Source organism: Hemiscyllium ocellatum (assembly GCF_020745735.1).
Source record: "Hemiscyllium ocellatum isolate sHemOce1 chromosome 41 unlocalized genomic scaffold, sHemOce1.pat.X.cur. SUPER_41_unloc_9, whole genome shotgun sequence".
NCBI classification, from domain to species: domain Eukaryota; kingdom Metazoa; phylum Chordata; class Chondrichthyes; order Orectolobiformes; family Hemiscylliidae; genus Hemiscyllium; species Hemiscyllium ocellatum.
In genome coordinates, this window is record NW_026867579.1 from 875,417 (window position 1) to 899,626 (window position 24,210).

Here is a 24,210-nt window from a genome sequence, read left to right on the forward strand (position 1 = left end):
CTCTGTATCTAACCCTGTGCTGTCCCTGGGATGGGGGACAGTGTAGAGGGACCATTACTCTGTATCTAACCCTGTGCTGACCTTTGGATGTGGGACAGTGTAGAGGGACCATTACTCTGTATCTAACCCTGTGCTGTCCCTGGAATGGGGGACCGTGTAGAGGGACCATTACTCTGTATCTAACCTTGTGCTGTCCCTGGGATGGGGGAACAGTGTCGAGGGACCATTACTCTGTATCTACCCTCGTGCTCACGCTGGGATGGGGGACAGTGTAGAGGGACCATTACTCTGTATCTAACCCTGTGCTGTCCCTGGAATGGGGGACCATGTAGAGGGACCATTACTCTGTATCTAACCCTGTGCTGTCCCTGGGATGGGTGGACAATGTGGAGAGACCATTACTCTGTATCTAACCCTGTGCTGTCCCTGGGATGGGGGAATAGTGTCGAGGAACCATTACTCTGTATCTACCCTCGTGCTCTCGCTGGGATGGGGGACAGTGTAGAGGGACCATTACTCTGTATCTAACCCTGTGCTGTCCCTGGGATGGGGGGACAGTGTAGAGGGACCATTACTCTATCTAACCCTGTGCTGACCCTGGGATGGGAGACAGGGTAGAGGGACCATTACTCTATATCTAACCCTGTGCAGTCCCTGTGCCTGGGAGTGTGTGATGGGGGGCAGTGTAGAGGAAGCTTTACTCTATATCGAACCCCGTGCTGTCCCTGAGATGGGGGCAGTGTAGAGGGAGCTTTACTCTGTATCTCATCCCATGCAGTCCCTTCTTGGCGGTTTCGATAGGGGGACAGTGTTGAGGGAGCTTCACTCTGTACCTAAACAACAGATGTCCCTGGGATGGTGGGCAATGTAGAGGGACCATTACTCTGTATCTAACGCTGTGCTGTCCCTGTCCCTGAGTATGTTTGATGGGGGACAGTGTAGTAGGAGCTTTACTCTGTATCTAACCCCGTGCTGTCCCTGGGAGTGTTTGATGGAGGGGACAGTGTAGAGGGACCATTACTCTGTATCTAACCCCGTGCTGCCCCTGTCCCTGGGAGTGTTTGATGGGGGGGGACAGTGTAGAGGGACCATTACTCTGTATCTAACTCCCTGTTTTCCCTGGAATGGTGGGGACAGTGTAGAGGGACCATTACTCTGTATCTAACCCCGTGCTGCCCCTGTCCCTGGGAGTGTTTGATGGGTGGGACAGTGTAGAGGGACCATTACTCTGTATCTAACTCCCTGTTTTCCCTGGAATGGTGGGGACAGTGTAGAGGGACCATTACTCTGTATCTAATCCTGTGCTGACCCTGGGATGGGGGACCGTGTAGAGGGACCATTACTCAGTATCTAACCCTGTGCTGACCTTGGGATGGGGAACAGTGTAGAGGGACCATTACTCTATATCTAACCCTGTGCTGAGCGTGAAATGGGGGACAGTGTAGAGGGACCATTACTCTGTATCTAACCCTGTGATGTCCCTGGGATGGGGCAACAGTGTCAAGGGACCATTACTCTGTATCTACCCTCGTGCTCTTGCTGGGATGAGGGACCATTACTCTGTATCTAACCCTGTGCTGTCCCTGGGATGGGGGACAGTGTAGAGGGACCATTACTCTGTATCTAACCCTGTGCTGACCTTTGGATGTGGGACAGTGTAGAGGGACCATTACTCTGTATCTAACCCTGTGCTGTCCCTGGAATGGGGGACCGTGTAGAGGGACCATTACTCTGTATCTAACCTTGTGCTGTCCCTGGGATGGGGGAACAGTGTCGAGGGACCATTACTCTGTATCTACCCTCGTGCTCACGCTGGGATGGGGGACAGTGTAGAGGGACCATTACTCTGTATCTAACCCTGTGCTGTCCCTGGAATGGGGGACCATGTAGAGGGACCATTACTCTGTATCTAACCCTGTGCTGTCCCTGGGATGGGTGGACAATGTGGAGAGACCATTACTCTGTATCTAACCCTGTGCTGTCCCTGGGATGGGGGAATAGTGTCGAGGAACCATTACTCTGTATCTACCCTCGTGCTCTCGCTGGGATGGGGGACAGTGTAGAGGGACCATTACTCTGTATCTAACCCTGTGCTGTCCCTGGGATGGGGGGACAGTGTAGAGGGACCATTACTCTATCTAACCCTGTGCTGACCCTGGGATGGGAGACAGGGTAGAGGGACCATTACTCTATATCTAACCCTGTGCAGTCCCTGTGCCTGGGAGTGTGTGATGGGGGGCAGTGTAGAGGAAGCTTTACTCTATATCGAACCCCGTGCTGTCCCTGAGATGGGGGCAGTGTAGAGGGAGCTTTACTCTGTATCTCATCCCATGCAGTCCCTTCTTGGCGGTTTCGATAGGGGGACAGTGTTGAGGGAGCTTCACTCTGTACCTAAACAACAGATGTCCCTGGGATGGTGGGCAATGTAGAGGGACCATTACTCTGTATCTAACGCTGTGCTGTCCCTGTCCCTGAGTATGTTTGATGGGGGACAGTGTAGTAGGAGCTTTTCTCTGTATCTAACCCCGTGCTGTCCCTGGGAGTGTTTGATGGGGGACAGTGTAGAGAGAGCTTTACTCTGTATCTAACCCCGTGCTGTCCCTGTACTGGGAATGTTTGATGAGGGGACAGTGTAGAGGGAGCTTTACTCTGTATCTAACCCAGTGCTGCCCCTGTACTGGGAATGATTGATGAGGGGACAGTGAAGAGGAAGCTTTACTCTGTATCTAACTCCCTGCTCTCCCTGGAATGGGGGACAGTGTAGAGGAGGGATTACTCTGTATCTCACCTCATGCAGTCCCTTCTGGAAGTTTTCAAGGGGGACAGTGCTGTCGCTGGGATGGGGGGACAGTGTAGAGGGATCATTACTCTTTATCTCACCCCGTGCTGTCCCTGTCCCTGGGAGTGTTTGATGGGGGGGACAGTGTAGAGGGAGCTTTACTCTGTATCTAACCCTGTGCTGTCTCTGGGATGTGGGAACAGTGTAGAGGGACCATTACTCTGTATCTAACCCCGTGCTGTCCCTGTCCTTGGGGGTGTTAGATGGGGGAACAGTGTAGAGGAGGCTTTACTCTGTATCTAACACCATGCTGTCCTTGTCCCTGGAGTGTTGGATGGGGCCTTGGTGTAGAGTGAGCTTTACTCTGTATCGAACCCTGTGTTGACCCTGGGATGGGGGACAGTGTAGAGGGACCATTACTCTGTATCTAACCCCGTGCTGTCCCTGTCCCTGGGAGTGTTTGATGGGGGGACAGTGTAGAGGGACCATTACTCTGTATCTAACCCCGTGATGTCCCTGGGATGGGAGACAGTGTAGAGGGACCATTACTCTGTATCTAACCCCGTGATGTCCCTGGGATGGGAGACAGTGTAGAGGGACCATTACTCTGTATCTAACCCCGTGCTGTCCCTGTCCCTGGGAGTGTTTGATGGGGAAACAGTGTAGAGGCAGCTTTACCTTGTATCTAACCACATGCTGTCGTGTGTCCCTGGGAGTGTTTGATGGGGGGACAGTGTAGAGGGAGCTTTACTCTGTATCTAACCCTGTGCTGCCCCTGTCCTTGGAATGATTGATGAGGGGACAGTGAAGAGGGAGCTGAAAATGTGTTGCTGGTTAAAGCGCAGCAGGTCAGGCAGCATCCAAGGAACAGGAAATTCAACATTTCGGGCTAAAGCCCTTCATCAGGAATGAGGAGGGTGTGTCCAGCAGGCTGAGGTAAAAGGTAGGGAGGGGGGACTTGGGGGAGGGGCGATGGAGATGTGATAGGTGGAAGGAGGTCAAGGTGAGGGTGATAGGCCGGAGTGGGGTGGGGGCGGAGAGGTCAGGAAGAGGATTGCAGGTTAGGAGGGCGGTGCTGAGTTCGAGGGAATCGACTGAGACAAGGTGGGGGATGGGGAAATGAGGAAACTGGAGAAATCTGAGTCCATCCCTTGTGGTTGGAGGGTTCCCAGGCGGAAGATGAGGCACTCTTCCTCCAACCGTCGTGTTGTTATGGTCTGGCGATGGAGGAGTCCAAGGACCTGCATGTTCTCGGTGGAGTGGGAGGGGGAGTTAAAGTGTTGAGCCACGGGGTGGTTGGGTTGGTTGGTCCAGGCGTCCCAGAGGTGTTCCCTGAAGCGTTCTGCAAGTATGCGGCCTGTCTCCCCAATATAGAAGAGGCCACATCGGGTGCAGCGGGTGCAGTAAATGATGTGTGTGGAGGTGCAGGTGAATTTGTGGCGGATATGGAAGGATCCCTTGGGGCCTTGGAGAGAAGTGAGGGGGGAGGTGTGGGCACAAGGTTTGCATTTCCTGCGGTTCCAGGGGAAGGTGCCGGGAGTGGAGTTTGGGTTGGTGGGGGGGTTGTGGACCTGACGAGGGAGTCACGAAGGGAGTGGTCCTTGCGGAACGTTGATAGGGGAGGGGAGGGAAATATATCCTTGGTGGTGGGGTCCGTTTGGAGGTGGCGGAAATGACGGCGGATGATATGCTGTATATGGAGGTTGGTGGGGTGGTAGGTGGGGACCAGTGGGGTTCTGTCTTGGTGGCAGTTGGAGGGGCGGGGCTCAAGGGCGGAGGAGCAGGAAGTGGAGGAGATGCGGTGGAGGGCATCGTCGATCACGTCTGGGGGGAATCTGCAGTCCTTGAAGAAGGAGGCCATCTGGGCTGTACGGTGTTGGAACTGGTCCTCCTGGGAGCAGATGCGGCGGAGGCGAAGGAATTGGGAATATGGGATGGCGTTTTTGCAGGGGGCAGGGTGGGAGGAGGTGTAGTCCAGGTAGCTGTGGGAGTCAGTCGGTTTATAGTAGATGTCTGTGTTGAGTCGGTCGCCCGAGATAGAAATGGAAAGGTCTAGGAAGGGGAGGGAGGAGTCTGAGACAGTCCAGGTGAATTTCAGGTCGGGATGGAAGGTGTTGGTAAAGTTGATGAACTGTTCAACCTCCTCGTGGGAGCACGAGGCAGCGCCGAGACAGTCATCGATGTAGCGGAGGAAAAGGTGGGGGGTGGTGCCAGTGTAGTTGCGGAAGATGGACTGTTCCACATATCCTACGAAGAGACAGGCATAGCTGGGGCCCATGCGGGTGTCCATGGCTACTCCTTTAGTTTGGAGGAAGTGGGAGGATTGAAAAGAGAAGTTGTTCAGGGTGAGGACCAGTTCAGTCAGTCGAAGGAGGGTGTCAGTGGAAGGGTACTGGTTGGTGCGGCGGGAAAGGAAGAAGCGGAGGGCTTTGAGTCCTTCGTGATGGGGGATGGAGGTGTACAGGGACTGGATGTCCATCGTGAAGATAAGGTGTTAGGGACCGGGGAAGCGAAAATCATGGAGGAGGTGGAAGGCGTGGGTGGTGTCCCAAACGTAGGTGGGGAGTTCTTGGACTGAAGGGGACAGGACCGTGTTGAGGTACGCGGAGATGAGTTCGGTGGGGCAGAGGCAGGCTGAGACAATGGATCGGCCGGGGCAGGCAGGTTTGTGGATTTTGGGCAGGAGGTAGAAACGGGCAGTGCGGGGTTGTGGGACTATGAGGTTGGAGGCGGTGGATGGGAGATCCCCTGAGGTGATGAGGTTATGGATGGTCTGGGAGATGATGGTTTGGTGGTGGGAGGTGCGATCATGGTCAAGGGGGCAATAGGAGGAGGTGTCCGCGAGCTGGCGTTTGGCGTCAGCGGTATAAAGGTCAGTACGCCAAACTACTACCACACCTCCCTTGTCTGCTGGTTTGATGGTGAGGTTGGGGTTGGAGCGGAGGGAGTGGAGGGCTGCACGTTCTGAGGGTGAGAGGTTGGAGTGGGTGAGAGGGGTGGACAGGTTGAGTCGGTTAATGTTGCGGAGGCAGTTGGCTATAAATAGATCGAGGGCGGGTAAGAGGCCAGCATGGGGTGTCCAGGTGGATGGGGTGTGTTGGAGGCGGGAGAAGGGGTCGTCCGTGCCTACTTTTACAACCAAGACTCCCGCCCACCCTCTGACGACCCCTTCTGGGATGGGGGGACTGTGTAGGGGGAGCTTTACTCTGTATCTAACCCCGTGCTGTCCCTGGGAGTGTTTGATGGGGGGACAGTGTAGCGGGAGCTTTACTCTGTATCTAACCCTGTGCTGCCCCTGTCCCTGGGAATGATTGAGGGGGGACAGTGAAGAGGATGCTTTACTCTGTATCTAACCCCGTGCTGTCCCTGGGATGTGAGAACAGTGTAGAGGGAGCTTTACTCTGCATCTAACCCCGTGCTGTCCCTGGGAGTGTTTGATGGGGGGACAGTGTAGAGGGAGCTTTACTCTGTATCTAACCCCGTGCTGTTCCTATCCCTGGGAGTGTTTAATGGGGGACAGTGTAGTGGGAGCTTTACTCTGTATCTAACCCCGTGCTGTCCCTGTCCCTGGGAGTGTATGATGGGGGGACAGTGTAGAGGGAGCTTTACTCTGTATCTGACCACGTGTTCTCGCTGGGATGGGGAACAGTGTAGAGGGAGCTTTACTCTGTATCTAATCCTGTGCTGTCCCTGTCCTGGGAGTGTTTGATGGGGTGGACAGTGTAGAGGGAGCTTTACGCTGTATTTTATGCTGTGCTGTTTGTTGTCTCTCTAGAGTGATAGTGTCTGGAAGATAACGAAGACAACAGGAAATGCGATGAGGGATAAGCTGGAGAGGAAGACGATGAAACTCACAGCAGAGTTTGAACGGAGTGTGACCGGAAATGAGGAAGAAAAGAGAACGGCCTTAGCGGGGATGGAGACTGGAATGAAGGAAACGGTCCGACGTCTGTCTGAACACTTTGATAACGAACGCAGTGATGTTTTGTTAGCTATGGGGACTGCAGTGGCGGTAGGTGCTGTGGCAGCAGTTGGGGCAGGTGGAGTTGCGTCTGTTGTGATAGGAAGGGTTGCAGCTACTGCTGCAGTTGCTGTTGGGCCTGGAGCTGTTGTTGGAGCTGCTGCTGGAGCTGGAGCTGCTGGAGCCGAAGCTGCTGGAGCTGGAGCTGCTGCTGTTGGAGCTGCTGCTGGAGCTGGAGCTGCTGGAGTTGGAGCTGCTGCTGTTGGAGCTGCTGCTCGTGGAGTTGTTGCAGCTGTTGCAGCAGTTGGAGTGAGCTACGTGGTGGCTAAAGCGCAGCAGAAACCTGAGAGGAGAACATAGAGATATAAGAGGGTCTGAGTGATTTCAGACACAGTGGGTGTTACTCTGGGTTTGAGAGCAGACACCCACATCAGTTCCTCTCAGTAAGTTTCTGTCTGTATGCATTGGTGTGATATAAACTCATTAAAAACCATTCCCAGTAAATGTCACTGTTTCAGACTGAGCTCCTTGTGAATCACTCGTCTCTCATTGTTGATAGTTTTCAAAGCTGACAGTGGACACAGACTGACACCATTCCAACAACATCTCCCAATATCCACAAATCCACTGGATACACACCTTCACATCATCATGGTATAAACTTATTATCTTCAACATGTGTGCTCCACACTGAGGGAGGGTCAGCGCTGAGGGAGCTCCGGACTGTGGGAGGGTCAGCGCTGAGGGAGCCCCGCACAGTGGGAGGGTCAGTGCCGAGGGAGCTCCGCACTGTGGGAGGGTCAGCACTGAGGGAGCCCCGCACTGTGGGAGGGTCAGCACTGAGGGAGCCCCGCACTGTGGGAGGGTCAGCGCCGAGGGAGCCCCGCACTGTGGGAGGGTCAGCGCTGAGGGAGCCCCGCACTGTGGGAGGGGGTTTACAGAGATAGGGAGGGGGTGAAGGGGGGTTAAAAATGAGGTCTGCAGATGCTGGAGATCACAGCTGCAAATGTGTTGCTGGTCAAAGCACAGCAGGCCAGGCAGCATCTCAGGAATAGGGAATTCGACGTTTCGAGCATAAGCCCTTCATCAGGAATAAGAGAGAGAGAGCCAAGCAGGCTAAGATAAAAGGTAGGGAGGAGGGACTAGGGGGAGGGGCGATGGAGGTGGGATAGGTGGAAGGAGGTCAAGGTGAGGGTGATAGGCCGGAGTGGGGTGGGGGCGGAGAGGTCAGGAAGAGGATTGCAGGTTAGGAGGGCGGTGCTGAGTTGAGGGAACCGACTGAGACAAGGTGGGGGGAGGGGAAATGAGGAAACTGGAGAAATCTGAGTCCATCCCTTGTGGTTGGAGGGTTCCCAGGCGGAAGATGAGGCGCTCCTCCTCCAGCCGTCGTGTTGTTATGTTCTGCCGGTGGAGGAGTCCAAGGACCTGCATGTCCTCGGTGGAGTGGGAGGGGGAGTTAAAGTGTTGAGCCATGGGGTGGTTGGGTTGGTTGGTCCGGGCGTCCCTGAGGTGTTCTCTGAAGCATTCCGCAAGTAGGCGGCCTGTCTCCCCAATATAGAGGAGGCCACATCGGGTGCAGCGGATGCAGTAAATGATGTGTGTGGAGGTGCAGGTGAATTTGTGGCGGATATGGAAGGATCCCTTGGGGCCTTGGAGGGAAGTGAGTGTGGAGGTGTGGGCGCAAGTTTTACATTTCCTGCGGTTGCAGGGGAAGGTGCCGGGAGTGGAGGTTGGGTTGGTGGGGGGTGTGGATCTGACGAGGGAGTCACGAAGGGAGTGGTCCTTGTGGAACGCTGATAGGGGAGGGGAGGGAAATATATCCCTGGTGGTGGGGTCCGTTTGGAGGTGGCGGAAATGGCGGCGGATGATACGCTGTATATGGAGGTTGGTGGGGTGGTAGGTGAGGACCAGTGGGGTTCTGTCCTGGTGGCGGTTGGAGGGGCGGGGCTCAAGGGCGGAGGAGCGGGAAGTGGAGGAGATGCGGTGGAGGGCATCATCGATCACGTCTGGGGGGAATCTGCGGTCCTTGAAGAAGGAGGCCATCTGGGCTGTACGGTATTGGAACTGGTCCTCCTGGGAGCAGATGCGGCAGAGACAAAGGAATTGGGAATATGGGATGGCATTTTTGCAGGGGGCAGGGTGGGAGGAGGTGTAGTCTAGGTAGCTGTGGGAGTCAGTCGGTTTATAGTAGATGTCTGTGTTGAGTCGGTCGCCCGAGATAGAGATGGAAAGGTCTAGGAAGGGGAGGGAGGAGTCTGAGACAGTCCAGGTGAATTTCAGGTCGGGATGGAAGGTGTTGGTAAAGTTGATGAACTGTTCAACCTCCTCGTGGGAGCATGAGGCAGCGCCGATACAGTCATCGATGTAGCGGAGGAAAAGGTGGGGGGTGGTGCCAGTGTAGTTGTGGAAGATGGACTGTTCCACATATCCTACGAAGAGACAGGCATAGCTGGGGCCCATGCGGGTGCCCATGGCAACTCCTTTAGTTTGGAGGAAGTGGGAGGATTGAAAAGAGAAGTTGTTCAGGGTGAGGACCAGTTCAGTCAGTCGAAGGAGGGTGTCAGTGGAAGGGTACTGGTTGGTGCGGCGGGAAAGGAAGAAGCGGAGGGCTTTGAGTCCTTCGTGATGGGGGATGGAGGTGTACAGGGACTGGATGTCCATGGTGAAGATAAGGTGTTGGGGACCGGGGAAGCGAAAATCATGGAGGAGGTGGAGGGCGTGGGTGGTGTCCCGAACGTAGGTGGGGAGTTCTTGGACTAAACGGGACAGGGGGAGGGGGGTTACAGAGATAGAGAGGGGGTAACAGAGATAGGGAGGGGGTTTAGGGGGTTACAGAGATAGGGAGTGGGGTGTAGGGGGTAACAGAGAGAGGGAGGGGGTGGAGGGGGTAACAGAGATAGGGAGGGGGTTTAGGGGGTTACAGAGATAGGGAGGGGGTGGAGGGGGTAACAGAGATAGGGAGGGGGTTTAGGGGGGTTACAGAGATAGGGAGGGGGGTGTAGGGGGGTTACAGAGATAGGGAGGGGGTGTAGGGTGTCACAGAGATAGGGAGGGGGTGTACGGGGTCACAGAGATAGGGAGGGGGTGTAGGGGGTAACAGAGATAGGGAGGGGGTTTAGGAGGTTCCAGAGATAGGGAGGAGGTGTAGGGGGTTACAGAGAGAGGGAGGAGGTGTAGGGGGTTACAGAGAGAGGGAGGGGTGTAGGGGGTTACTGAGATAGGGAGAGGGTGTAGGAGGTTACTGAGATAGGGAGGGGGTGTAGGGGGTAACAGAGATAGGGAGGGGGTGTAGGGGGTAACAGAGATAGGGAGGGGGTTTAGGGGGTTACAGAGATAGGGAGTGGGGTGTAGGGGGTAACAGAGGGAGGGGGTGGAGGGGGTTACAGAGATAGGGAGTGGGGTGAAGGGGGGTCACAGAGATAGGGAGGGGGTGTAGGGGGGTTACAGAGATAGGGAGGGGTGTAGGGGGTCACAGAGATAGGGAGGGGGTGTACGGGGTCACAGAGATAGGGAGGGGGTGTAGGGGGTAACAGAGATAGGGAGGGGGTTTAGGAGGTTCCAGAGATAGGGAAGAGGTGTAGGGGGTTACAGAGAGAGGGAGGAGGTGTAGGGGGTTACAGAGAGAGGGAGGGGGTGTAGAGGGTTACTGAGATAGGGAGAGGATGTAGGGGGTTACTGAGATAGGGAGGGGGTGTAGGGGGTTACAGAGATAGGGAGGGGGTGTAGCAGGAGTTACAGAGATAGGGAGGGGTGTAGTGTGGTCACAGAGATAGGGAGGGGGTGTAGGGGGGATACAGAGATAGGGAGGGGGTGTAGGGGGTTACAGACATAGGGAGGGGGTGTAGGGGGTTACAGAGATAGGGAGAGGGTGTAGTGTGGTCACAGAGATAGGGAGGGGGTGTAGGGGGGTTACAGAGATAGGGAGGGGGTGTAGTGTGGTCACAGAGATAGGGAGGGGGTGTAGGGGGGTTACAGGGATAGGGAGGGGGTGGAGGAGGTTACAGAGATAGGGAGGAGGTGTAGGGGGTTACAGGGATAGGGAGGGGTGGAGGGGGTTACAGGGATAGGGAGGGGGTGGAGGGGGTTACAGAGATAGGGAGGGGGCGGAGGGGGTTACAGGGATAGAGAGGTGGTGTAGTGGGGTTACAGAGATAGGGAGGGGGTGTAGGGGGGCTACAGAGATAGGGAGGGGGTGTAGCAGGAGTTACAGAGATAGGGAGGGGTGTAGTGTGGTCACAGAGATAGGGAGGGGGTGTAGGGGGGATACAGAGATAGGGAGGGGGTGTAGGGGGTTACAGACATAGGGAGGGGGTGTAGGGGGGTTACAGAGATGGGGAGGGGGTGTAGGGGGTTACAGAGATAGGAAGGTGGTGTAGCGGGAGTTACAGAGATAGGGAGGGGGTGGAGTGAGGTACAGAGATAGGGAGGGGGTATAGGGGGTTACAGGGATAGGGAGGGGGGTGTTGGGGGTTACAGAGATAGGGAGGAGGTGTAGGGGGTTACAGGGATAGGGAGGGGGTGGAGGGGGTTACAGGGATAGGGAGGGGGTGGAGGGGGTTACAGAGATAGGGAGGGGGCGGAGGGGGTTACAGGGATAGAGAGGTGGTGTAGTGGGGTTACAGAGATAGGGAGAGGGTGTAGGGGGTTACAGAGATAGGGAGGGGGTGTAGGGGGGCTACAGAGATAGGGAGGGGGTGTAGGGGGTTACAGGGATAGGGAGGGGGTGGAGGGGGTTACAGAGATAGGGAGGGGGTGTAGGGGGGCTACAGAGATAGGGAGGGGGTGTAGGGGGTTACAGAGATAGGGAGGGGGTGTAGCAGGAGTTACAGAGATAGGGAGGGGTGTAGTGTGGTCACAGAGATAGGGAGGGGGTGTAGGGGGGATACAGAGATAGGGAGGGGGTGTAGGGGGTTACAGACATAGGGAGGGAGTGTAGGGGGTTACAGAGATAGGGAGAGGGTGTAGTGTGGTCACAGACATAGGGAGGGGGTGTAGGGGGGTTACAGAGATAGGGAGGGGGTGTAGGGGGTTACAGAGATAGGGAGGGGGTGTAGCGGGAGTTACAGAGATAGGGATAGGGTGTAGTGTGGTCACAGAGATAGGGAGGGGGTTTAGGGGGTTACAGAGATAGGGAGGGTGTTTAGGGGGGATCACAGAGATAGGGAGGGGGTGAAGGGGGGTTACAGAGATAGGGAGTGGGGTGAAGGGGGGTCACAGAGATAGGGAGGGGGTGTAGGGGGGTTACAGAGATAGGGAGGGGTGTAGGGGGGGTCACAGAGATAGGGAGGGGGTGTACGGTGTCACAGAGATAGGGAGGGGGTGTAGGGGGTAACAGAGATAGGGAGGGGGTTTAGGAGGTTCCAGAGATAGGGAAGAGGTGTAGGGGGTTACAGAGAGAGGGAGGAGGTGTAGGGGGTTACAGAGAGAGGGAGGGGTGTAGGGGGTTACTGAGATAGGGAGAGGGTGTAGGGGGTTACTGAGATAGGGAGGGGGTGTAGGGGGTTACAGAGATAGGGAGGGGGTGTAGCAGGAGTTACAGAGATAGGGAGGGGTGTAGTGTGGTCACAGAGATAGGGAGGGGGTGTAGGGGGATACAGAGATAGGGAGGGGGTGTAGGGGGTTACAGACATAGGGAGGGGGTGTAGGGGGTTACAGAGATAGGGAGGGTGTGTAGGGGGTTACAGAGATAGGGAGAGGGTGTAGTGTGGTCACAGAGATAGGGAGGGGGTGTAGGGGGGTTACAGAGATAGGGAGGGGGTGTAGGTGGTTACAGAGATAGGGAGGGGGTGTAGCGGGAGTTACAGAGATAGGGAGAGGGTGTAGGGGGCTTACAGAGATAGGGAGGGTGTGTAGGGGGTTATAGAGATAGGGGGTTTAGGGGGGATCACAGAGACAGGGAGGGGTAAAGGGGGGTTACAGAGATAGGGAGGGGGTAGGGGGGTTACAGAGATAGGGAGGGGGTAGGGGGGTGACAGAGATAGGGAGGGGGTGTAGGGGGTTACAGAGATAGGGAGGGGGTGTAGGGGGTTACAGAGAGAGGGAGGGTGTGTAGGGGGTTACAGGGATAGGGAGGGGGTGTAGGGGGTTACAGAGATAGGGAGGGGGTGTAGCGGGAGTTACAGAGATAGGGAGAGGGTGTCGTGTGGTAACAGAGATAGGGAGGGGGTGTAGGGGGTTACAGAGATAGGGAGGGTGTGTAGGGGGTTATACAGATAGGGAAGGGGTTTAGGGGGGATCACAGAGACAGGGAGGGGTGAAGTGGGGTTACAGAGATAGGGAGGGGGTAGGGGGGTGACAGAGATAGGGAGGGGGTTTAGGGGGATCACAGAGATAGGGAATGGTGAAGGGGGGTTACAGAGATAGGGAGGGGGTGAAGGGGGTTACAGAGATAGGGAGGGGGTGTAGCGGGAGTTACAGAGATAGGGAGAGGGTGTAGTGTGGTAACAGAGATAGGGAGGGGGTAGGGGGTGACTGAGATAGGGAGGGGGTGTAGTGTGGTCACAGAGATAGGGATGGGGTGTAGGGGGGATACAGAGATAGGGAGGGGGTGTAGGGGGTTACAGACATAGGGAGGGAGTGTAGGGGGTTACAGAGATAGGGAGAGGGTGTAGTGTGGTCACAGACATAGGGAGGGGGTGTAGGGGGGTTACAGAGATAGGGAGGGGGTGTAGGGGGTTACAGAGATAGGAAGGTGGTGTAGCGGGAGTTACAGAGATAGGGAGGGGGTGGAGTGAGGTACAGAGATAGGGAGGGGGTAGGGGGTGACAGAGATAGGGAGGGGGTTTAGGGGGATCACAGAGATAGGGAATGGTGAAGGGGGGTTACAGAGATAGGGAGGGGGTAGGGGGGTCACACAGATAGGGAGGGGGTGTAGCGGGAGTTACAGAGATAGGGAGAGGGTGTAGTGTGGTAACAGAGATAGGGAGGGGGTAGGGGGATGACTGAGACAGGGAGGGGGTGTAGTGTGGTCACAGAGATAGGGAGGGGGTGTAGGGGGGTTACAGGGATAGGGAGGGGGTGTAGGAGGTTACAGGGATAGGGAGGGGGTGGAGGGGGTTACAGGGATAGGGAGGGGGTGGAGGGGGTTACAGGGATAGGGAGGGGGCGGAGGGGTTACAGGGATAGAGAGGTGGTGTAGTGGGGTTACAGAGATAGGGAGAGGGTGTAGGGGGTTACAGAGATAGGGAGGGGGTGTAGGGGGGCTACAGAGATAGGGAGGGGGTGTAGGGGGTTACAGAGATAGGGAGGGGGTGTAGCAGGAGTTACAGAGATAGGGAGGGGTGTAGTGTGGTCACAGAGATAGGGAGGGGGTGTAGGGGGGATACAGAGATAGGGAGGGGGTGTAGGGGGTTACAGACATAGGGAGGGAGTGTAGGGGGTTACAGAGATAGGGAGAGGGTGTAGTGTGGTCACAGACATAGGGAGGGGGTGTAGGGGGGTTACAGAGATAGGGAGGGGGTGTAGGGGGTTACAGAGATAGGAAGGTGGTGTAGCGGGAGTTACAGAGATAGGGAGGGGGTGGAGTGAGGTACAGAGATAGGGAGGGGGTAGGGGGTGACAGAGATAGGGAGGGGGTTTAGGGGGATCACAGAGATAGGGAATGGTGAAGGGGGGTTACAGAGATAGGGAGGGGGTAGGGGGGGTCACAGAGATAGGGAGGGTGTGTAGAGGGTTACAGCGATAGGGAGGGGTGGTAGGGGGTTACAGGGATAGGGAGGGGGTGCAGGGGGCGTCACAGAGATAGGGAGGGGTGTAGTGTGGTCACAGAGATAGGGAGGGGGTGTAGGGGGGCTACAGAGATAGGGAGGGGGTGTAGCAGGAGTTACAGAGATAGGGAGGGGTGTAGTGTGGTCACAGAGATAGGGAGGGGGTGTAGGGGGTTACAGAGATAGGGAGGTGGTGTAGGGGGTTTCAGGGGTAGGGAGGGCGTGTGGGGGGTTACAGGGATAGGGAGGGGGTGTAGGGGGTTACAAAGATAGGGAGGTGGTGTAGGGGGGTTACAGAGATAGAGGGGGGGTGTAGGGGGATGACAGAGATAGGGAGGGGATGTAGGGGGTTACAGAGATAGGGAGGGGGTATAGCGGGAGTTACAGACATAGGGAGGGGGTGTATGGGTGTTACAGAGATAGGGAGGGGTGTAGCGGGTTACAGTGATAGGACGGGGGTGTAGGGGGATAACAGAGATAGGGAGGGGATGTAGGGGGTTATAGAGATAGGGAGGGGGTTTAGGGGGTTACAAAGATAGGGAGGGGGTGTAGCGGGGTTACAGAGATAGAGGGGGTGTGTAGGGGATAGAGGGGGTGTACGGGATAGAGTGGGGGTGTAGGGGATAGAGGGGGTGATGGATAATCTCCAGAGATCCGGCTGTATTGAACACCGGATTGGGAAGGGAAGCAGGATCATTTCCGTGGGACAGGATGGCCCTGGCAGTTGGGAAGGTCCCTGTTTCTCGATGTGACCTTGTTAAACGTTCCCGTTCTTCCAGGGAGCTGGAACAGCTGCTGTCCCACGCTGCTGCTCAGGGAATGTCCGCGGCCCAGGACCTGCTGGACCGGCTGCACGGGAATCCCGCACGCTCCTGAGTCCCAGGCCTTTCCTGACGGATCCACTGGGACAGCTTCTAGCTCCGTGTGCCATCCCTGTCTGCTGCTGGTTCCCTCTTGGTGTCACTCCAGCCTCCGCCTTCACGTTCCCATTCCCCCATCTCCGGCCTTGCACGTCTTCCTCCTCTCCGGTTCTGCCCAAGCCCTCGGGACAAAACAGGCCCTTCGGCCCCACCCCACCCGTGCCGGCCCCAGATATCCCCGACCTAACCCAGTCCCCGTTTGCCAGCACTCGGTCCCTATCCCTCTAAACCCTTCCTGTTTCCCCCCCCCTCCCCATGATCAATGTTGGCATTGCCCCAGCCCCCACCACTGCCTCTGGCAGCTCGTCCCACACACCCACCACCCTCTGCGGGGAGGGGGAAAAGTTGCCCCTCATCTCCCTTTCGGAGGGAGTGAGGACTGCAGATGCTGGAGATCATTCCTGGAGAAGGGCTCGTGCCCGAAACGTCGTCTCTCCTGCTCCTCAGATGCTGCCTGACCTGCTGCGCTTTTCCAGCAACACATTTTCACCCCAGCTCCCTTTGCCCTCTCATCCCCTAAACCTCTGCCCCTCTAGCTCTGGTCTCTCCCCCTGGGGGGGGGGGGGGTGGGGGGTGTGGGGGGTAGGGGAAATGGCCTCTTCTACATGACCTCCCAATGTGACCTCCCAACTCCTACACTCAACGCACTGACCAATACAACCACAACGTGACCCTCCCAACTCCCACACTCAACACACTGACCAATACAGCCACAACGTGACCCTCCCAACTCCTACACTCAACGCACTGACCAGTACAGCCACAACGTGACCCTCCCAACTCCCACACTCAACACACTGACCAATACAGCCACAACGTAACCCTCCCAACTCCTACACTCAACGCACTGACCAATACAGCCACAACGTGACCCTCCCAACTCCTACACTCAACGCACTGACCAATACAGCCACAACGTGACCCTCCCAACTCCTACACTCAACGCACTGACCAATACAGCCACAACATGATCCTCTCAACTCCTGCACTCAACGCACTGACCAATACAGTCACAACGTAACCCTCCCAACTCCTACACTCAACGCACTGACCAATACAGCCACAACATGACCCTCCCAACTCCTACACTCAACACACTGACCAATACAGCCACAACGTGACCCTCCCAACTCCTACACCCAACGCACTGACCAATACAGCCACAACGTGACCCTCCCAACTCCTACACTCAACACACTGACCGATACAGCCACAACGTGACCCTCCCGACTCCTACACTCAACGCACTGACCAATACAGCCACAACGTGACCCTCCCGACTCCTGCACTCAACGCACTGACCAATACAGTCACAACGTAACCCTCCCAACTCCTACACCCAACGCACTGACCAATACAGCCACAACATGGCCTCCCAACTCCTACACTCAACGCACTGACCAATACAGCCACAACGTGACCCTCCCAACTCCTACACTCAACGCACTGACCAATACAGCCACAACATGATCCTCTCAACTCCTGCACTCAACGCACTGACCAATACAGTCACAACGTAACCCTCCCAACTCCTACACTCAACGCACTGACCAATACAGCCACAACATGACCCTCCCAACTCCTACACTCAACACACTGACCGATACAGCCACAACGTGACCCTCCCAACTCCTACACTCAACGCACTGACCGATACAGCCACAACGTGACCCTCCCAACCCCTACACTCAACGCACTGACCAATACAGCCACAACGTGACCCTCCCAACTCCTACACCCAACACACTGACCGATACAGCCACAACGTGACCCTCCCAACTCCTACACTCAACACACTGACCAATACAGCCACAACGTGACCCTCCCAACTCCTACACTCAACGCACTGACCAATACAGCCACAACATGACCCTCCTAACTCCTACACTCAACACACTGACCAATTCAGCCACAACGTGACCCTCCCAACTCCTACAATCAATACTCTAACCAATAAAGGAAAGCATATCAAACACTGCCCTCACTATCCTATCTACCTGCGACTCCACTTTCAAGGAGCTATGAACCTGCTCTCCAAGGTCGCTTTGTTGTATCCCCTGTATCCGAGGATGGGTGTGCTGGCATTGGAGGGGGTCAGAGGACATTAGATTAGATTACCTGCAGTGTGGAAACAGGCCCTTCGGCCCAACAAGTCCACACCGACCCGCCCTGACCCATTCCCCTACATTTACCCCTTCACTAACACTACGGGGCAATATAGCACGGCCAATTCACCCTAACCCGCACATCTTTGGACTGTTGCCATTCTGTACACCTCTAAGATTCGATGCCTTGTCAAATTTCAAACTCACACACATCATTTACTGCATACACCGCACCCGATGTGGCCTCCTCTATATTGGGGAGACAGGCCGCCTACTTGCGGAACGTTTCGGGGAACACCTCTGGGACACCCGGGCCAACCAACCCAACCACCCTGTGGCTCAACACTTCACCTCCCCCTCCCACCTCACCAAGGACATGCAGGTCCTTGGACTCCTCCATCGCCAGACCATAACAACACGACGGCTGGAGGAAGAGCGCCTCATCTTCCGCCTGGGAACCCTCCAACCACAAGGGATGGACTCAGATTTCTCCAGTTTCCTCATTTCCCCTGACCCCACCCCCCGACCCTCGAACTCAGCACCACCTTCATAACCTGCAATCTTCTTCCTGACCTCTCCACCCCCACCCCACTCCGACCTATCACCCTCACCTTAACCTCCTTCCACCTATCACATTCCCAACGCCCCCCCTCCCCCCAAGTCCCTCCTCCCTACCTTTTACCTTAGCCTGCTGGGCACACCCTCCTCATTCCTGAAGAAGGGCTAGTGCCCGAAACGTCAACCCTCCTGCTCCTCGGATGCTGCCTGACCTGCTGCGCTTTTCCAGCAACACATTTTCAGCCCCGATCTCCAGCACCTGCAGTCCTCACTCTCTCCCAAGACGACCACGAGAGGTCAAGCTGAAGGAGGGAAGGGGACTGAGTCGGTCCTGCATGGCCGAGACGTTGCCAGGGAACAAGGAAGAGAGGCTGTCGCCTCCCCAACATCCTGATCAAGTTAAAAACAGAAACATCCTTCTGCTAGCGTCTTATGGACTTATTGTTACAAATGTGTACTGTCCCAGCAAAAATAAAGACGTGGAGCTCGGTCAATCTTTTATTTGCAGCTATTGGGCTGCAAACAGATCATTATTTTTCCCCGTGTGTGAAAGGGTAACGCAGAATCCCAGGGCGATGCCTGGAGGCAACTCCCGCGGTCTTCAATCGCCCCCTGTGCTCCCCACCCACATTCCCAATGGTGACCGTCAGAGGAAGGGCTAAAGCAACTTCTACTTTTTATCCCGGTGACTCCTCCAGCCCCTGATGGCTGCAAAGTGTGGAGAAGCGCAAACCTCCCGCCTCTGAGTGAGATCCCGAGATCTATACGGAAGCCTGTAACCTGATCTCAAAATGGTCGCTGCTTTTTCCACTCACTTGGAATTAGCTTTGCAGCAAATTCCAAATTAGGGGAATTGAAGGGAACCTTGTTTATTTTGTGTTGGGATTTTCCCATGAGTCTTTGCAGCTGTCACTCCAAAAGTAAGGGTGGAGGGGCAGAATGGCCTCATCCTGCTGCCTCAGTCCGACCAGCCCTCGGTATCGCATGTTCCAGTCATCCTTCTCAATCTCCATGGGAGACAGACAGAGAGAGGGAGAAAGAAAGAGAGAGCGCGATCACGAGCAGAGTGAAAGAAGGATAATACGAAAGAGAGAGGCAGAGAAAGAAAGAATGAGACAGACAGAGAGTGAAAGAGAGAGTAGACGACAGACGTGAGAGAGAGACTAGGAATGAACAGAGGTCAAGAGGAGCAGGGAGTAAGAGCACGAGACAGAGAATAGAGAACGATTGAGAGACAGGACGGGAAATGGGAATGGAAAGAAAGAGAGTGGGGGAGAGAAAATGAGAGAGAGAGAGGGTAAAGTAATGAGCAGAGTGAATGAGGCAGGAGGGGGAGAGAGAGGGGGAATGGGGAAGGTGAGGGTGGGAGGGGGAGACAGGGGGGGAATGGGGAAGGTGAGGGAGGGAGGGGGAGACAGAGGGGGGAATGGGGAAGGAGAGGGAGGGAGGGGGAGACAGAGTGGGGATGGGGAAGGAGAGGGAGGGAGGGGGAGACTGAGTAAAGTTCTCTCTACTCTTTGAAATCGGACGTAAATCTCCCTGAATTCTAGAAACAGAAATCTCCTTTAAACTCCTTTAAACAGAGAGTGAAGCTTCCTCCACTCCTTAACACAGGGGAGATAATCTGTAATCCCGCAGATGTGAGACTCTCTTACACACACACTCTCACAGACACACACACACACACTCACACACGCACACACAGACACACACACAGACAGACACAGAAACACACACAGTCACACACGGACACACACACAGAAACACACACTGACACACTGACACACACACAGTAACACACACACAGAAACACACACTGACACACACACTGACACACACACAGTAACACACACACTCACACCGACACCACACAGACACACGCACACTCACACACATAGACACACAGACAGACACACACCCACACACATGGACACACACACACACCCATACAGACACTCACACACAGACACACACACTCACAGAAACAGACACTCACACACAGACACACACACTCACACACATAGACACACACACTCACGCACATAGACACACACACACAGACACACACCCACACACAGACACCCACACCGACACACACAATCACACACAGACACACACACCTACGCAAACAGACACCCACACACAGACACACACAGTCACACAACCATGCAGACACATACACTCACACAGACACACAAACACATACCCATACACACAGACACACACACTCACACACACATCCACACAGACACACATAAATACACACACACACAGACACACACCCTCACACACACACACCGACACACAAACACAGACACACATACTCACACACAGATACACACACTCACACACAAACACACACCCAGATACCCACACACACTCACACACAGACACAAACACACACACACGCAGACACCCACACCCACACAGACACAGAGTCACACAGACACACACCCACACTCACACAGACACACACACTCACACACAGACACAAACACACATAAAAACACACTCGTACACACAGACAGACAGACAAACACATACACAGACACCCACACACCAACACACACACTCACACACAGGCACACACCCACACCGACGCATAAACACAGACACACAAACACAGACACTCACATACAGACAGACACAAACACACCCCCATACACACAGACACCCATACACACTGACACAGACACACACATCTACACAGACAAAAAGACAGACACCCGCACACAGACACACACACTCACACACAGACAGACACACACACCCAGACACGCAAACATAAATACATACTCACACACAGACACACACCCATACACACACACAGACACATACACACACACACTCATAGACACACACATCTACATAGACAGATAGACACACACACACACATACACACAGACACTCGCACAAACACACACCCACATACAGACACACACAATCACAAACACACACCCACACAATCACAAACACACACCCACACACAAACACACAGACTCTCACACGCACACACTCACACACACCCACACAGACACACACTCACATACAGATACACACCAACACACACAGACACATACCCACACCCACACAGACACACAAACTCACACAAAGACACCCACCCACACCCACACAGACACACACCCACACCCACGCAGACACAGATACTCACACACAGACACAAACACACCCCATACACACAGACAGACACACACACCTACACAGACACACGAACACACACCCATACACACAGACACATACCCACACCCACACAGACACACTCACACCCACACAGACACATACCCACACCCACACAGACACACTCACACCCACACAGACACACACACACACCCACACAGACACACACACTCACAGACACACACCCACACAAACAGACACTCACACACACAGACACAAACACACACAAAAACACACCCATACACACACACAGACACACACCCACACTGACGCACAAACACAGACACACTCACACACCCACACAAACACAGACACATGCAGACCCACACTGACACACCCACACACAGACACACACCCACAAATACGCACACCCACACCGACACACACCCACACCCATCCAGACACATACACACACCCATACACACAGACACATACTCACTCACACACACACACACTCACAGACACCAACACACACACAGACACATACACCCATACACACAGACAGAGATACACACACCCACATAGACAGACACCCACACAGACACCCACACACCAAAACACACACTCACAGACACACACCCTCACACACACAGACACAGAGCCAGGACTGGGGGCTGGGGGATTTATTCCCACTGGGAGTGGGAGAGCTGTCTCTGACGGACCAGCTCCCAGGCTGACTCCGCGCTGGCGAAATAGAACCGGCTCCAGAACTCGACATCGTCTTCCGGGAGATCCAGCGGACGCCGGTTGGTGGGGTGGGAGGGGCCCGGCCTGGGGACGGAGACTGGGGGGAGGTGGGGTGCAGCACTGCGTAACACGCCAGGTCCTCTGTCTCCAGGTCGTAGTAGGGTGGGTGCTGCCTGCCCAGGGAGAGGCCGGGCCCCCATCCTGGAGGGACGGACGCAGCCACTGCCGACGGGCGGGGGAGAGGCTGAGGGCCCCCAGGGCGGGGTGCACCCGCAGAGGGGGGGGGCACGGAGGGAGGGCTGCCCGGGCTGGGGGTGAGCCCACCAACTGCCCCCTCCTCCCCCTCCTCACGTTCCTTAACCCCACCCCACCCACCGCCGGGTACCTCACCCTCAGGGGGGAGAGAGACAGGGAGCGAGGAGGGGGTCATCGCCACCTCCAGGGTGGGGGCAGACTCCGGGCTGGAGGACATGACAGGGTACGGGTGGGGGTGGGTGGCAGTGTACAGATATCTCCCTGAGAGAGAGAGGGGGGACTGAGAGACACCAGTCAGTGTACAGATATCTCCCTGAGAGAGAGAGAGAGAGGGGACTGAGAGACACCAGTCAGTGTACAGATATCTCCCTGAGAGAGAGGGGGGACTGAGAGACACCAGTCAGTGTACAGATATCTCCCTGAGAGAGAGAGGGGGGACTGAGAGACACCAGTCAGTGTACAGATATCTCCCTGAGAGAGAGAGGGGGGACTGAGAGACACCAGTCAGTGTACAGATATCTCCCTGAGAGAGAGAGGGGGGACTGAGAGACACCAGTCAGTGTACAGATATCTCCCTGAGAGAGGGGACCGAGAGACACCAGTCAATGTACAGATATCTCCCTGAGAGAGAGAGAGGGGACTGAGAGACACCAGTCAGTGTACAGATATCTCCCTGAGAGAGAGGGGGGACTGAGAGACACCAGTCAGTGTACATATATCTCCCTGAGAGAGAGAGAGGGGACTGAGAGACACCAGTCAGTGTACAGATATCTCCCTGAGAGACAGAGAGGGGACTGAGAGACACCAGTCAGTGTACAGATATCTCCCTGAGAGAGAGAGAGAGGGGATTGAGAGACACCAGTGTACAGATATCTCCCTGAGAGAGGGGACTGAGAGACACCAGTCAGTGTACAGATATCTCCCTGAGAGAGATCGCGGGGACTGAGGGACACCAGTCAGTGTACAGATATCTCCCTGAGAGAGAGAGAGGAGGGACTGAGAGACACCAGTCAATGTACAGATATCTCCCTGAGAGAGATCGCGGGGACTGAGAGACACCAGTCAGTGTACAGATATCTCCCTGAGAGAGAGAGAGAGAGAGAGAGAGAGAGGGGACTGAGAGACACCAGTCAGTGTACAGATATCTCCCTGAGAGAGAGAGAGGGGACTGAGAGACACCAGTCAGTGTACAGATATCTCCCTGAGAGAGAGGGGACTGAGAGACACCAGTCAGTGTACAGATATCTCCCTGAGAGAGAGAGAGAGGGGACTGAGAGACACCAGTCAGTGTACAGATATCTCCCTGAGAGAGAGAGAGGGGACTGAGAGACACCAGTCAGTGTACAGATATCTCCCTGAGAGAGAGGGGACTGAGAGACACCGGTCAGTGTACAGATATCTCCCTGAGATCAGAAAGTTAAAGTGGAATGAGCAGAGACCCTGTTTGATCAGGTGGTTGACACAACCCAGGAGCAAATGGATGACAAAGCAGAGATATCTTTAGCTCAGATAGATTAACTGAGTTACAGCAGAAAGATGAACATTTAAAGCGATTGTGTCAAAAGGCATTCCTGGATAAAGAAGCCAAATGTATCCCTGAATGCTACTATCTTAAAATGATGTCTTAACGAGGAAATGGAGACCATCACAAATTCAGGCAGATGAAAATGGGCAGAAGTTCATCAGGTCGTATTACCAGTGGGTTATTGACCGGAAGTGTTGGGAGTGGTGCAGTAGGGGGTCATTTAGTGAGAAAAACTCAAGCTAAAATACACAATCATGTTTATTAGTTGGTCTAGACAAGGATAGAGTTGAATTTTGCCAGGTAATTGGAAACCCACAGGCAATAATAAAACCCACACCTTTAATATCTATTCCTGCATTTGATGAGCCATTTACAAGAGTCGTAATTATGTAATATTAGCTCGCTGAGCTGGAAGGTTTGTTTTCAGATGTTTCGTCACCACTGACTAGGTAACACCATCACTGAGAATCTTCGGTGAGACGCTGGTGGGACGTCCCATCCCTCTATTTGGCAAAA

General features: G+C 55.0%; 1 protein-coding gene across 2 annotated transcripts in view; it reads left to right on the forward strand.

Moving 5' to 3' along the window:
* The window catches only part of LOC132808888 (uncharacterized), a 112,766-nt gene extending 105,522 nt beyond the window's left edge, over positions 1–7,244 (forward strand). For both annotated transcript variants that reach the window (XM_060822302.1, XM_060822303.1), the window contains one exon: positions 6,555–7,244. In XM_060822302.1, the coding sequence (XP_060678285.1) occupies positions 6,555–7,100 (546 nt within the window). In that variant the 3' untranslated portion in view covers positions 7,101–7,244. The remainder of the gene's footprint in view (positions 1–6,554) is intronic.
* The last annotated feature ends 16,966 nt before the right edge of the window (positions 7,245–24,210 follow it).